Source organism: Nematostella vectensis, chromosome 8 (assembly GCF_932526225.1).
Source record: "Nematostella vectensis chromosome 8, jaNemVect1.1, whole genome shotgun sequence".
NCBI classification, from domain to species: domain Eukaryota; kingdom Metazoa; phylum Cnidaria; class Anthozoa; order Actiniaria; family Edwardsiidae; genus Nematostella; species Nematostella vectensis.
The window spans coordinates 1079859-1093691 of NC_064041.1; the positions used below are offsets into that span (position 1 = coordinate 1079859).

General features: G+C 39.5%; 1 protein-coding gene across 1 annotated transcript in view; it reads right to left on the bottom strand.

Moving 5' to 3' along the window:
- Positions 1-7074, bottom strand: part of LOC125570075 (low-density lipoprotein receptor-related protein 5-like) — a 32207-nt gene extending 25133 nt beyond the window's left edge. The window contains exons 1-9 of the mRNA XM_048730868.1: positions 7032-7074; positions 6133-6256; positions 5081-5334; positions 4737-4897; positions 3566-3969; positions 2872-3012; positions 1911-2334; positions 697-1142; positions 88-204 (exon numbers count right to left, since the gene is read on the bottom strand). Of these exons, the coding sequence (XP_048586825.1) occupies positions 88-204; positions 697-1142; positions 1911-2334; positions 2872-3012; positions 3566-3969; positions 4737-4897; positions 5081-5334; positions 6133-6256; positions 7032-7070 (2110 nt within the window). The 5' untranslated portion in view covers positions 7071-7074. The remainder of the gene's footprint in view (positions 1-87; positions 205-696; positions 1143-1910; positions 2335-2871; positions 3013-3565; positions 3970-4736; positions 4898-5080; positions 5335-6132; positions 6257-7031) is intronic.
- Positions 7075-13833: the final 6759 nt, after the last annotated feature.

Here is a 13833-nt window from a genome sequence, read left to right on the forward strand (position 1 = left end):
TTGTACAAATAAATGGTTCCTTACACCTGGTATATTGCGTTAGGATGACAAATTGACGTTTGACAGATATTCTTAGGCTTTACTTACATGTCTTCCCATCAGGTTTCAGGGTCATTTGATTCGGGCATGCGCACTTGGAGCCGTTCGGTGATAGCAAACATAAATGACTGCACCCGCCGTTGTTTGTTTTACACAAGGTCGATACTAGAGAAACACATTTTATGAATATCATTAGTAATTTGATCTCGGCAAATATTTTTGGGGTTCATAATGATAATCTACGATAGCACCAAATAATTTCATCATCTTCATCACAATCATTTCATTAGCTTTATCACAATTATTTCGTTAGCTTCATCACAATTATTTCATCATTTTCATAATAATCATTTGCTTCTTCACAATTATCATCATCGCCATCACCATCGTCACCAACATCATCATTATCATCTTTACATCATCTTTATTATCATCTTTATTATCATCTTTATCATCGTCATCATCATCGTCATCGTCATCATCTTTATCATCGTCATCATCATCATCATCATCATTATCAATATTATACTCATCGCCATCATCATCACCATCATCACCACCACCACCATCATCATCATTTTTATCATCATTATGATTGTTATCATCATCATCATCACTATCACCACCATCACCATCTTCATCATCATCATCACGTACCAGTATCATCATCGCTATGATTATCACCTGGGTTCGTCAAAAGGCTGGAGTTTACTGCACACAAACCCTCTGGATTATTCATGTACCAGGCAAGCTCGATCTTTGTGTTTTCACGAGTCCGGACTACTGATCCTGTTCTGAATGTTGACATAGTTTTCGTATAGTAGACATCCCCTGACATTATCGCCAGGCCAACAAAGTGATCAGTGGGGCTGGAAATCAGGGAAAATATGGACTGCGGATTCTGGAGTGATATGTACTGAATACTATGATAGTAGCTGTCTGAGCTGTCTGTCCAATAAATTCGATTTCCTTCTAGCGCCATTCCATCAGGTGCCGCGTCCCAAGGGAGTTGTCGGATGAGAACGCGATTGTCGCCATTCATGTCCAGTCTCTCCAGCCGAGGCTTGTTGTAGAAGTTCCCGTATGACGTCCAGTACAGATGACTGGTGAAGAAAGGGTATCATTTATTTACAATCATCAATAATATGATCATCATCGTCGTCGTCGTCATCATCACCATCATCATCATCATCATCATCATCATCATCATCATCATCATCATCATCATCATCATCATCATCATCATCATCATCATCATCATCATCATCATCATCATCATCATCATCAACATCATCAACATCATCTTCAACAACACCATTATTGTACTTTTTATTTCTGTTTTTATCTATATGATTTGTTCGAAGATCGTCATCCTCAACATCCTCCTAATCCTTAACCCTCTCCTCCCCCTTCCCCCTCCTTTATCTTCTCCCCTTTCTCTTCTCACTCCTTCACCACATCTTCCTCCTCCTCCTCCTCTTCCTCCCTCCTCCTCCTTACCCCTCTTCTCCAACTTCCTCCTCTCCCTCCTTCACCACGTCACCTCCTCCCCTTCCCTCCTCTTCCCCCTCCTCCATCCCTTTCCCCTTTCTTCTCCCCCATCTCTTCCATATTTCTCCTTCCCATCCTTCCCCCTTTCCTCTTCCATCCCTTCCCCTTTTCACCTCTTCCTCCTCCACCTTCTCCTTACCCCTTTCCTCCTTCCCCTCCTGCTCCTTATCTATAAAATAGTGCACCACAAATGTCTTATCAAAACTGCGGGGAACTGGCGGAGCTGGCGCGAGCAAGGAAGTTTCAATTAATGCTCCCCTTCCCCAACTATAAGATTTTGGAGGCTCTTTACTGCCAAAATAGTTAAATACACTGCTTACCCTTTCCCTATATCCAGAGTCAGGGCGGTCGGTCTTGCCAGGTTCTTATAGACTAAAGTCTTTCTATACGAGCCATCAAGGCGGGCGACCTCGATCTTATTCGCTGCCTTGTCCGTCCAATACAGGTTTCTTCCAACAGAATCCACAGCCAGACCTCGCACACTCCCTAGACCGCGTACCAACACGCTGATAGACGAGCCATTCAAAGTGCTTCTTGATATATGAGCATAATAGTCATCCGACCAGTAGACATACCCCTCTATGACGTCATAGGCTACTGTGATTGGCTGTTTGAGGGTGGGTATTGGTAGGGCTACGGGTTGAGGGTTGCTTGAAGTGAGGGAGATTTTGCGAATCGTTCCGTCCATGTTGTTGTGTTGCAAGTTGCGCCAGTCGGCAAAGAGAAGGTATTCTCCTGTGTTCTCTGAAAGGGAGAAACGCTTTACCTAGCTTATAATTTTTGCACGATTGACTCTGAATCTAGCCTGCGGTATTGTTGTCTTTTATTTTGAATAATGGGGCACCTTTTGGGGAAATATCATTCATTTCGTCATTTATATTTTAATTAGGATTAGTTTTCAAAGTGATTCGCGTAGATTTGTAGATATGCAAAACAAACTTACGTGACAAAAATAACGTTACAACAGGTACCGCGGAGCATATTGAAAAGTGGTTGGGCTGACAATTAGAAAAATATCATATTGAAAACCAAAAAAGGAATAAATCATAGCCCTTCCCTCTCCGCCTGGTGCCAATGTGTGTATGCTAGTGTGCTTCTAAAGTCCACATCCTGTACAGTACTTGCGAGATGATATTAAGAATTCAATCACATCTTATATATATCGTATATACTTGCGTGACAATACTTGCGAGACAATACTTCGCAACAATACTTGTGTGACAACACTTTTTTGGATTTTTTTTTTCAATAAAGAACCATATACTTTATAACGGAAGTTACCTTTGTTGCAAGTTTGTTGGTCAACGGCAAGGTCCTGGTGGTCTGGACATGCGCACTGGGCTCCATGTGGGGAAAGAGTGCAGAGGTAAGAACATTGATGTACACCGGCCTTGCACGTGGTCTGACCTGATTCATGAAACACTACGGTTCAATGGAATGCAAATACTAATCAATAGAAGAAAAAAACATAACTGTAACAATAACAATCTATGTCTGCTAATTTTTTTTTTCAAGCCTAGTTGGACTGGTAGATTTTTCTACAGGATATCCGACTTGTTTTGTTGCAATGGTTTAGTTTATCAATATATTTCTAGGTCTTGGCTTGCTTGCTCAATTATATACACCGTATCATTTATTTATTTTGTCCTTGTTGTTAATTTATTTTCGTTGTCCTTGTTATTGTTATAATTTTCGGGTGGGTGCTAAGGGGGGTGAGTCAGGGGGGGGGGGTGGGAGGGGTGAATCAGAGCAGTTTCTAAATGCGTGTCCTGGACAGACGCTGGACTGGTACAAAGGCCTTTTTCAGCTTAGAGTGAAGCTTGGGGCCTCGTATACCCATAAGGCCTTTCTCACGTGCCATGCTGTGCTGGAACCGGGGGGGGGAGGACTCCGACCATAATAGTCATACATGCTTGACGAGATATAAATATTGTCCAAAATACTTCCTTCTACCCTTCTATACTTCTATCCCTACCTTGTGGCTGGCTCCCTGTGTCATAAACAGCAAGCCCCTTCACAAGATACGAGTCAGAATACACTTTTGTCGTCATCCCAGAAGCCTTGTCGGTCTTGCGAATAACATCGAAATAATAATCGCTCCAGTACAACATTGATTGTACCATCACCAGGTCCGACTCGTGCATATCGTGATAGGTAGAGTGTACTGACCGCTCGTTGTGCCCGTCGTAGTCAACAGACAGGATCTGATCTGTCGCACTCTCGATCCAGTACACTCTCCTAGCGGCAAGGTCAAGCGCTATCCCGTGGGGGTAGTTCTGTGTAGAAGATTGCAAATCCACTAGGGTGGTCTGGTTATGGCCTGAAAGCGAGGCTCTTTGGATACGCGCTTTGTTGCCCCAGTCTGTCCAAAACATGTAACTGTAGCAAAAGAGGAATATACGACAACAAAGATCAGAAACTTGTCAATATTGCTTATGTAACCTCATTTAATTTAAAGCCACCAAGTCTTGCAACGATTTTAGGGAATTCTCCTTTGAAGTTCGCATGAATCTTGGCAAAAAAATTATCGTATCGTCCATTGTTTGTTTGCGGAAAAAATCAAGCAAACTTGCAAAATTCCGAGAGGGTTGGTAATAAATCGCAAATTAACGCCGTATTTAAAGAGCGGAGTAAAATAAAAATTCGGGCTGATACGTGTGTTATGACATTTTACACCGAAAGGTACGCGTTACTCAAGGATCCCATTCCATTGGCTAAACCACAGGTAGCTCAAGCTCCGTATTTATGCCTATTGATCTTACGGTAAACATTTTACGAAACCCCCAAAAAAGTGAAAAAAGAAAAATAACTTGCTGGAAATAAAAATGTAGCTTAGTATTGTGTTTATGTTCACGTTTTGCGTGTTCTCTGGCCGTTTTAAAGCGTGTTTATGTTCACGTTTTGCGTGTTCTCTGGCCATTTTAAAGCGTGTTTTTGAAGAGTCCCGACTCCGCCCTGAACATTGTTTGAATAGGCACAAATACGGAGCTTGGGCTACCTGTGGCTAAATCAAGCAAACAAACAAACAAAAAAAAAAACTATTTTTAAAACCGTGCCATATAAGTACCAGCATCAAATTTTGGATGGTTACTTAATAAACTTAAAAACAAAAAATAACAAAGGCATAGAGAAGTTATTTCATTTACCCGCTGCTTGGGTCCACAGCAATCCCATGGGGGTTGGCGACACCGGCGGTGATCAGGGTCTTATTGCGCTTGCCGTCATACGTCACGATACCAATCTCCTCGTAGAAAAAATCCGTGAAGTATAATAGCGAGCTCTCCCAGTCCACAGCCAGCCCGCGCACCTAGGAAAGATCATTAGAAGAAAATATAAGTCGACAGCCAGCCCGTGCAGCTAGGGTAGATTATTAAACAAAAATATTAGTCCACAGCCATCCCGGGCACCCAGGTTGATCAGATTATCAGAAGAGAATATTTTCGCTATACAAATATTAACTTTTTAATGCTAAAACATTTCAAAGGCTGACCTGGCTGTTCGGTCTGTATTGAATCGTCTTGGTTTGTCCGCTTATCAGGTTGAAGCTCTTGATCGCTTGAGTCTCACTCCAAAACAACAGCCCCTCCCTAACGTCTATCGCTAGTGCGTTCGCATTACTCAGGCTTTTAATAACAGTGGTCGATGAAGAGGGGTTACTAAGCGACAAGGACTTGATACGCGATGAAGTACTGAAGAACAGACAGGGAGGCGAACTGCATGACGGGACCAATGACTTCACAAAACCTAAAAACACAAATTGTTACACACAATGTTTTGAAACAATGTTTAAACTTTACACAATGTACAAAACAACTATATCTGAATTCTTTTACTTTTTTTCTGCTATTTTACGGCTACAGGCTACAGGCTAAATTTCTATACAGGCTAAATTTCTATGTTGAAATTCTATGTTGCATATGAAATTTTTAACATCAATTTTGAGCACTCATCAAATACAGTCTGTGAGGTCAGTTGCTTTCACTGTATGCAAGCAAAGATTGATTAAAACTAAAGTGTTCTATAGCACACATTTGATTCGATGTTCTTATAAACGAAATTATACATAAACATTGTTCTAGTATTATTGATCTAAAGTCTGAGCAACGACGTTTTACTGTAATTTAAGCTTACGGCAAATAAAGTACTGGAAAAAATGTGGCTGGCTTACAAGCTTGGCATTGGCAATGGGAATATTTAAGAGCTCGTGAAATTTTACTTAAAGAAGTAAAGGGCTATTTCTTTTCAAGATTGCCTCGTTCGAACGCTTTTATACTACTGATTTTTGGACGCAAAGCAAAACAAGAAAAAAGCTAATGGTTTAAACCTACCTTTTCTTTCTATTTGAGTTTCACACTTGAACTTTTTGTTGTGTGCAAGTAAGGAGCGTTTACAACCGAATAAAATGTTTAGCGAGGATTGAGGGAAATAATACTTTGGAACTGAGCACTTGAATTTGCTCTAAATTGTTTGGAAGCAATATAAGATTCAGCGTTAATCGTATTTTAAAGGAATTCGTTCATGGGATGTTTTCTTTTTACTTACCAACAAATGGAAAAACCACGGCTATCGCCAATATTGCTCTATGCATAATTATCGCCCAGATGTAGGTCTTGTTGTTTGTTAGGCTGAGCGAACGGTTATTCTTCGTGATGTTGACGAGACAAGCCTGGAAAGAGGTCACGGCCGAGGAAAGCAAACAATGACATTAATCTACATCCTCGTTTCCAGTCCCCTTAGGATTTACACCAAATTTACTAGCGTTTATCAGTTTATACAAGAAGGACCAGTTTAAATTATAAATATTTTGAGAAATAAGGATACCCGATTCCCCCCCCCTCCCCCATCAAATATATAAATGGTCCAATGTTTTGTCTAATGAAGTCAATTGAAGTTTTTGTGGATTCTGTGTTGTCATCCCTTTTGTCCGGAACACGGTTCGTGAAAGATGCAGAAACGACTAGCAGCCATTGAACACATAATTTGCCTCATAATGTCACATACTCTATAAGAATATAAAAAATGTATTCAAGTCAGATCCTGTGTATTCTTAAGAAAGCATCGCTTGTAAACTAATGGTACTCTGACAAATTTTCTTCTTTTGATAAGACTTCAGGAGAGACTCACTGAGATGCAGTATATAAAGCATGTCTTTGGAGATAACTAAGAAAGAGTTTGTGGATTTTAATTGTCTTTTGTAAAAATCGTAATAATTTTACACTTGAGTGATTAAGGGAAAAGTCCCTAAGTGATTGGAATCTTTTTCCGGTAGACTTAAAATAATTCAACTGCACAACTCTTATAGTGCGAGTTGAAAGTTTCCATTTGTCGTTTATACTGCATAACATCAGCCAGATAACTACCAATCTTTGAGTGGAAAACAAATAGATTGAGTAACACTTTTTTACATTGGAACTAACGACATTATGAAAATAATCTTGCACCTTCCGATATCCCGTCAACAAACCATTCGCAACACCCATACTTCCGCAATCATACTTAAAATAGCAAAGCGTGATTATTATGACAAAAAACTATCCGAATACAAATCCGACGTTAAAAAAACGTGGAGAATTCTTAATGAAGTTATTAATCGTTGTCAAAGTAATTCACGTTTGCCTTCTACATTTAAGGTTGCCGGCCGTGAAGTCAGCGATCCGATGGAGATTGCAAATGGTTTTTGTGATTATTTCACAAATCTTGGTCCCTCGTTAGCGGAGAAAGTACCATCTTCTGATAAATGTTTCTCTAGTTTTCCGAACAATAATATTCTTAATTCAATATTTTTTTTCTGATACTGATCACCAAGAAATCATTGAGATCTGCTCAAGCCTTCGCCCTGGCACAGCTGCTGGGTTTGACAATATCCACATGGATATTATAAAGCCAAATATTGATATCATTTCCAAACCAATAGCTGATATTATCAATTTATCTACTCGGTCTGGTATAGTCCCAAAGAAGTTAAAAGTGGCACGCGTTTTACCACTGTTTAAGATTGGTGATCAGGCTTTTTATGCAAACTATAGACCTGTGTCCGTCTTACCAGTTTTTTCGAAATTTTTCGAGAAAGTTGTATATAAACGGTTATATAATTTCATGATTAAATATGATATTAAAAATTACAAATACATTAAAAATTACAAATAACCAATATGGTTTTAGAAAGAACCATTCGACAGCTCTTGCACTTCTTCATTTATACGATACTCTATCTAGTGCTATTGATTATAAAAAATATACTCTAGGCGTTTTTATTGATCTGTCAAAGGCGTTTGACACGGTCAATCATGGCATTTTACTAGCGAAATTGCATAACTATGGAATACGTGGAACTCCTCTCAAATGGTTTGAAAGTTATCTTTCAGATAGAGAGCAGTTTGTAAATTTTAATGGCGTTTCTTCTTGTCGTAAATTAGTGAAGTGCGGTGTCCCACAAGGCAGCGTGCTCGGGCCGCTTCTCTTTTTGATTTATATCAATGATATATGTAGCGTTTCAACCGCCTTAGACATACTTTTATTTGCTCATGATACAAGTATATTTTTCTCCCATAAAAACTTAGACTCATTATGTCTCACAATCAATAATAAACTTACCAAATTAACAGATTGGTTTTGTGCAAACAAGTTATCTATAAATATAAAAAAAATCAAACTATATTATCTTTATGCCACGGCAAAAAAGGCAAAACCTTGATATAAAGGTCACCTTAGGTGATCAGAATATAAAGCGAGTCAAAGAAACAGTATTTTTAGGTGTTATTCTTGACGAACACTTGACATGGTTACCACATATTACCAATGTCGCGCGTAAGGTTTCAAAAGCTGTAGGAATTATGTATAAAGCAAGTTTTTGCCTTTCAAAGCAATCACTATTGACGTTGTATTATTCTTTGTTATATCCATACTTGCAATACTGTGTTAGTGTTTGGGGATCCACTTATCCATCTAATTTAAATAGTATTCTTATGCTCAAAAAACGAGCAATACGTATAATTGTTGGAGCATCCTATGATGCACACACTGATCCGCTATATAGGAATCTAAACATATTGAAATTCAGTTATTTATTTTTCTTTCAAATAGGTAAGTTAATGTATCAATTTAAAAATAGGTTACTTCCCCAAACATTTAACAGGATATTTCAGTTGAACTCTCAAATTCACGATTATTACACGATAAGCTCTAACTTGTTCCATATTTCAAAGTTTAGAACAAATATACATAAGTATCAGGGACCTAAATATTTCAATTCATTGTCTTCTGATATTCAGTCTGCCAAAACGATTAACTCTTTTTGTAATAAGTTAAAGACTTCTCTTATTAACTCTTATTTTTTTTTTCTTTCTCGATTTGTGTTTGTGTGTGTGTGTTTTTTATATAAGTATGAAAAAAAAGGAAAGCTCCCCTACCAAATATTTATATGATTAATCTGACTGTCCGAACTATCAAATATGTATTTTCTGTTAAGATTTAGGAGGTCCGTCTCGTATAAGCCTTGCGGTTTCTTACGGTCACCTCCTTGTCACACTATTTAAATTATTATAATTATCTTTATTTAAAAAAATGTAAAAAGTGACAAAACAATAAACTGAAACTGAAACACTTTGCACGTTCTCGTGTTCTCGGGTGGTCTGGATGCGCTGCCATTTGAGCAGACCACACCTAGAAATATATATCGGTATTGTTTTAGGGAGCACATTGGAATGTAGCGCATCAGTTAAAGGGTATATAAACTGAAGGACGCTTATTAGGCAGTCATCTTAGTTTCGCTTGTCCTCATATAAATTTATATATTTGAAGTTTATTTATTATGGGTTATGTTTTCGTTTTTTTCTTTTTAGATGTGTTCTCTTCCCCTATGTGGTCCGGTCTAAACAATTTTGTTGGATCAGCTGATACTTGCCGGAAGTAGTATTAGAAGGAGAAGCAACCTCTACAAGTGCTATATACTCTACTGCTTTTTGTTGATGGAAAACATGGCGTTCCTCTCATCAGCTTCAGCCTATGGCTGCTTTGCATTATAACGTGGCGCTTTATCTTCAGAGGCTGTTGCTATACGCAAATGCACCTGCCCCTTAAGAAGCAGCACTACATGGCATAGCTTGAGCTCATCAGATAGCTACTTATCCATCGCCTACAGAACATCCCCTTGTCAAACAAGTTATGGCAGGTGCTAAGCGTATCCTGGCGCGTCCAATGGTGAAAAAGGCGCCAATTACTGTAGCTCAGTTAGAACAGTTAGTTAAAAATAAGGCCGGTCCTTTTGCTTCGTTGTACGATTTAAGATCAGCTTCGTTATGTTTGTTAGCTTTTGCCGCGTTTTGAGATGGATGAATAAGCAAATCTCACTTTGCTAGAAGCACACAATTTCGCTCTCTAAGTTGATCGTTTTTAGCAGATCTAATAGAAGTCTACAAATAATCTTCCCGAAAAGTTAAATCTGACAGCTTCACAGAAGCCAACTTGTCCAGTGTCTATGATTTCTAGGTATTTAAAAGAAGCAAAGTTGAATTCTGAGTATTTTATGTGTCAAATTTCTAAATGTTTGTCATGCTATAAGCCTAGAGCAAGGAAAAAGAAATTGGGTTATACTAGGCTCAAAGAGCGAGCTAGTACTTGAAACGTTTTCAGGCATTATTCCGAATACAAAAGAAATCGGCACCCAAAGCCTTAAAATTGGCGGTGCAACAGCAGCAGCAGGCGTCGCAAATAGATTATTTCAAAGACATGGCCGATGGAAAAGTACTAGTGCAAAAGTTGGTTATATTAAGAGTAGTAAGGGGTGTGAGTATAGGGGATGGCAGGAATGCGTAGAATGTGGTATATTTGCTAGCTTAAAGGATTTCCGGTGTCAAGTATCGGTATGTGTGGGCTGGGACCTAGGGGAGGAAAGGAATGCATGCGTATCAAGTATCGGTATATGAGATACCCTGGTGCCTAGGGGAGGAAAGGAATACAGTGGTGGCGCATTTCTTGTTACGCTAAGGGTTCGGTTAAAAGAGCCGCGTTGACGTAGTGCTGTGTGTTTATTGTCCAGGGGGTAGTATAAGGTCATAGCGGCATCGTTGTATGATGCGTTGACAGGAATAAAAAGGTGCTTTTTTACTAGTTAACGGTGTTGTCATCTCTGTAATACGGTTGGATGGTTTAGCTAATAAAATAGCCATGCCAAGGGTTGGTGCTCCCAGTTGTTGTCCCAGTGCAGCGGTTGTAGTGGTAATGTACAGGCATTTAATTGTGAGTTTACTGAGTGGTGGCGGTCTCGGTCTTTGTTTCGGTCTACGTGTACCGGGTGCCTATGTAATTTGGCGGTCCTTTGTAGTATCCCTTCGCGCGTTTCTCCGTGATGGGCACAGTAAAGAGGCTGAACGGACCGCAGGAGGTCATTGCCAAGAGTAGTGAAACTATGGTTAACTGTGCTGTCATATCTCAGTAATATGGTTGGATGGTGCATAGGTTATTAGTTTTTTATTCCGTTTAAAAAAAGGGGGGCTGTTTTAGGTTTTATTTCCTGTTCTTTTTACATCAGAGGAGGTACGAGTTATATCCCATGATGCACAACGATCTCCCATGACGCTTTGCGAATTTGAAACATATTGCCGTTCGCGGCTGAATGTGCAGATGCGTTCTACATCCGAAAGGGAACGATGTCCTGTCTCCGGACCATCAGAAGAAACTCTGCGACTGCCTTAATAGATACATCGCTCATCTATATCTTTTGTGTTGGTAAAGCCGAGTTCCCTATGGCTGTAGCGGGAGTTGAGTGGTTTCAGCTTGTTTTTCACCAAATTCACGTGAGTTTTATCGAGAAAATCAGAGATCGCAGAAACGCGCTGATCCCCGCTACCGCGAATGTCCCCTCGAGTTTTGAGCAACAAAGAAGCCCTGCCTCGTATAAATTCAGCATCTGATCTTAAGGTAAGGGCGATAACATTGGTCGAATTTGAATGTGTAGGAGTTTGTAGTTGAGTCAAAATTAAGCTAGAGTAAAGAGTTTTCACACATTTGTTTTGTTTTGTAGTTTAATGACGAAGACGGTCGCTCTTGTGTTGCGACTATAATTTGGGACTTTGAAATACTGCCTTCCCCATCACCTTCAGTTGTGACTCCTGAAAAATGCACTGAAGACGCCACTGGCCACCTTTTAACGCCACTGGACCTGACTGATGTGCTACAATGCAATTGCCTCTCGCCTACACCTTCTTGCTTGTGCAGCTTCGACGAAGCACCCCCCGGATCTGGATCTCCTCTACAGCCCGCTGAAAGCTTGCACAATCTATTAATCGAAGACGACGATCTAGATGATCTCATGTTGTCCTAGAGCAATCCCTCGTCATCGGAGTCCGCCTCCTTCCCTTCAAACTCTAGCGCAACTCCACAAACTGTCGCTGCGCCTTCGAATGCCATGCTCTTCTCAGAACAGTTTAAAGTGAAAGGATCTATGTGAGAGGACCGATACCAAAAGGCCCTTGAAATTGCTGCTAAAAAGCGGGCTGAAAAGTGTGACATTGAACTGATAATTGTACCTGAACCGACGAATATTAGTGACAAGAATGCTATCAGTTTTGCCGTGGTTGACAGCGGATGTGAGAGAGTTATTGGGTATTGTCCTTTGGAAAAACTGCCCAAGCTTACCAGGGCCTTGAGAGACGAAACGTAAGTATGTTTACCTGCACTCTTTGACGAGAAAATGGATAATGAGTGAACGAAAGTTTAAATTTGAGGCAATTGTGGTAATAGTCAAAGAGAGTCCTTGGGAGAGGGCAAACCCTGGAAACCGGTACCATAGTAATTTAGAATAGTATCAATTGCAGAGTATATGACCAGGTGTTTAGCCAGGATTAGGGCATATACACCTATTTCAAAATTGGTTGCACTTAAGAATTGAAGAATCGTAACCCCCACTGCTTCATAGGTTATGCGCCTTTAAACCAGTACACATTGTTAACAGTGGTTAACAAAAACCTGTGCAATAAAGTTTAATAATCGCAGTAGCATTCAAGCCAGAACAAAAGAACAAATACATTAGAGTGTATTAGTGATATAAGTGATACATAAGCTAAAGTGTATTTCACAGGTTTGAGAAAAGCACTCAGATGTTCATTTGAAAAAGCATGCAACCAATTGTTACTAAGTTTCTTTATTGTAATTTTTAAGGATATTTTTAAGAATATAATAATATATAATAATTTTTTCTTCTTCTAAACAATAGCTCCTCAATTTAATTTCAAAATGCTCTATTTAGTGAATTATGAATAGCACCCATGAATAAAAAATAAATAATAGTAACTATGCATGTTTATCTGGGTATCGTAGAGCCAGATACAAATCGAATATACTTGTGTACACATGGGGCAGTATAAAAGGGCCACCTGCACCCTTATTGCCTTCAGTGCTTTTCAGCAGTGAATTTATACAACATACATAAGAGCACAACAAAAATGTTTCAATGTGATTTGACCAAGTATCAATCTACACTACTAGTATCAATCTACACTCTGCTTAGGTAATCAAATTCCAATTGCCAAGTACTTCGTGTTTTATATGAAATTAACATATTACTTGATATAAATTTTAACTCAGGCCCAAGGAATATAAAAAAAAGAATCCAGATACTAAATGCTCGAAACAATGTATCTGCCAACACTCAAAGTTAGCCTGGTCAAACTATCAGGCTTGAGACAAAGAAAAATAAATAAAAATCCAAAAACAAATAAATGCCTTTTCCTACCCTATCAATGGCAATTCTAATGCCAGAAAGGAAAAGAAATCACTAGGTGCATCTTGGTTGTGGAAGGTGTGCACATGGCTTGAAGATTCTCTGCCACAAAGATAGAGGAATCCTCTCTGCTGTTGAGAGAGAGTCTGTGAAGACGTAAGGGGTGTTCCTGAGAATCCTCATCCACATCACTGCTGGCGTCGTCATCATCATCACATGGATGGTTGTTGAATGTGGAGAGTGACTGGCCCAAATCTCTAAAACGCTCATTAACCGTCCAATAGTAGAACGGTAAATCAGGGCTCATCCGCTTGCAGAACTCCTTGAAATTGCAGTGACAATATTAACAGGGGGTCTAGGAATTTTTGAAGGAGGGGAACGTACTGACCAGGAGAGAGAGAGGGGGGGGGGTGGTTGAGGGCTTGCAGTGGATACTCGGGGAAGGGGATTTACTTGGACCAGACTCACTGCAAGTTGTGGTGGATATAATTAAAATATAGAAGTTCACCTTGAAAGTTTCTGCC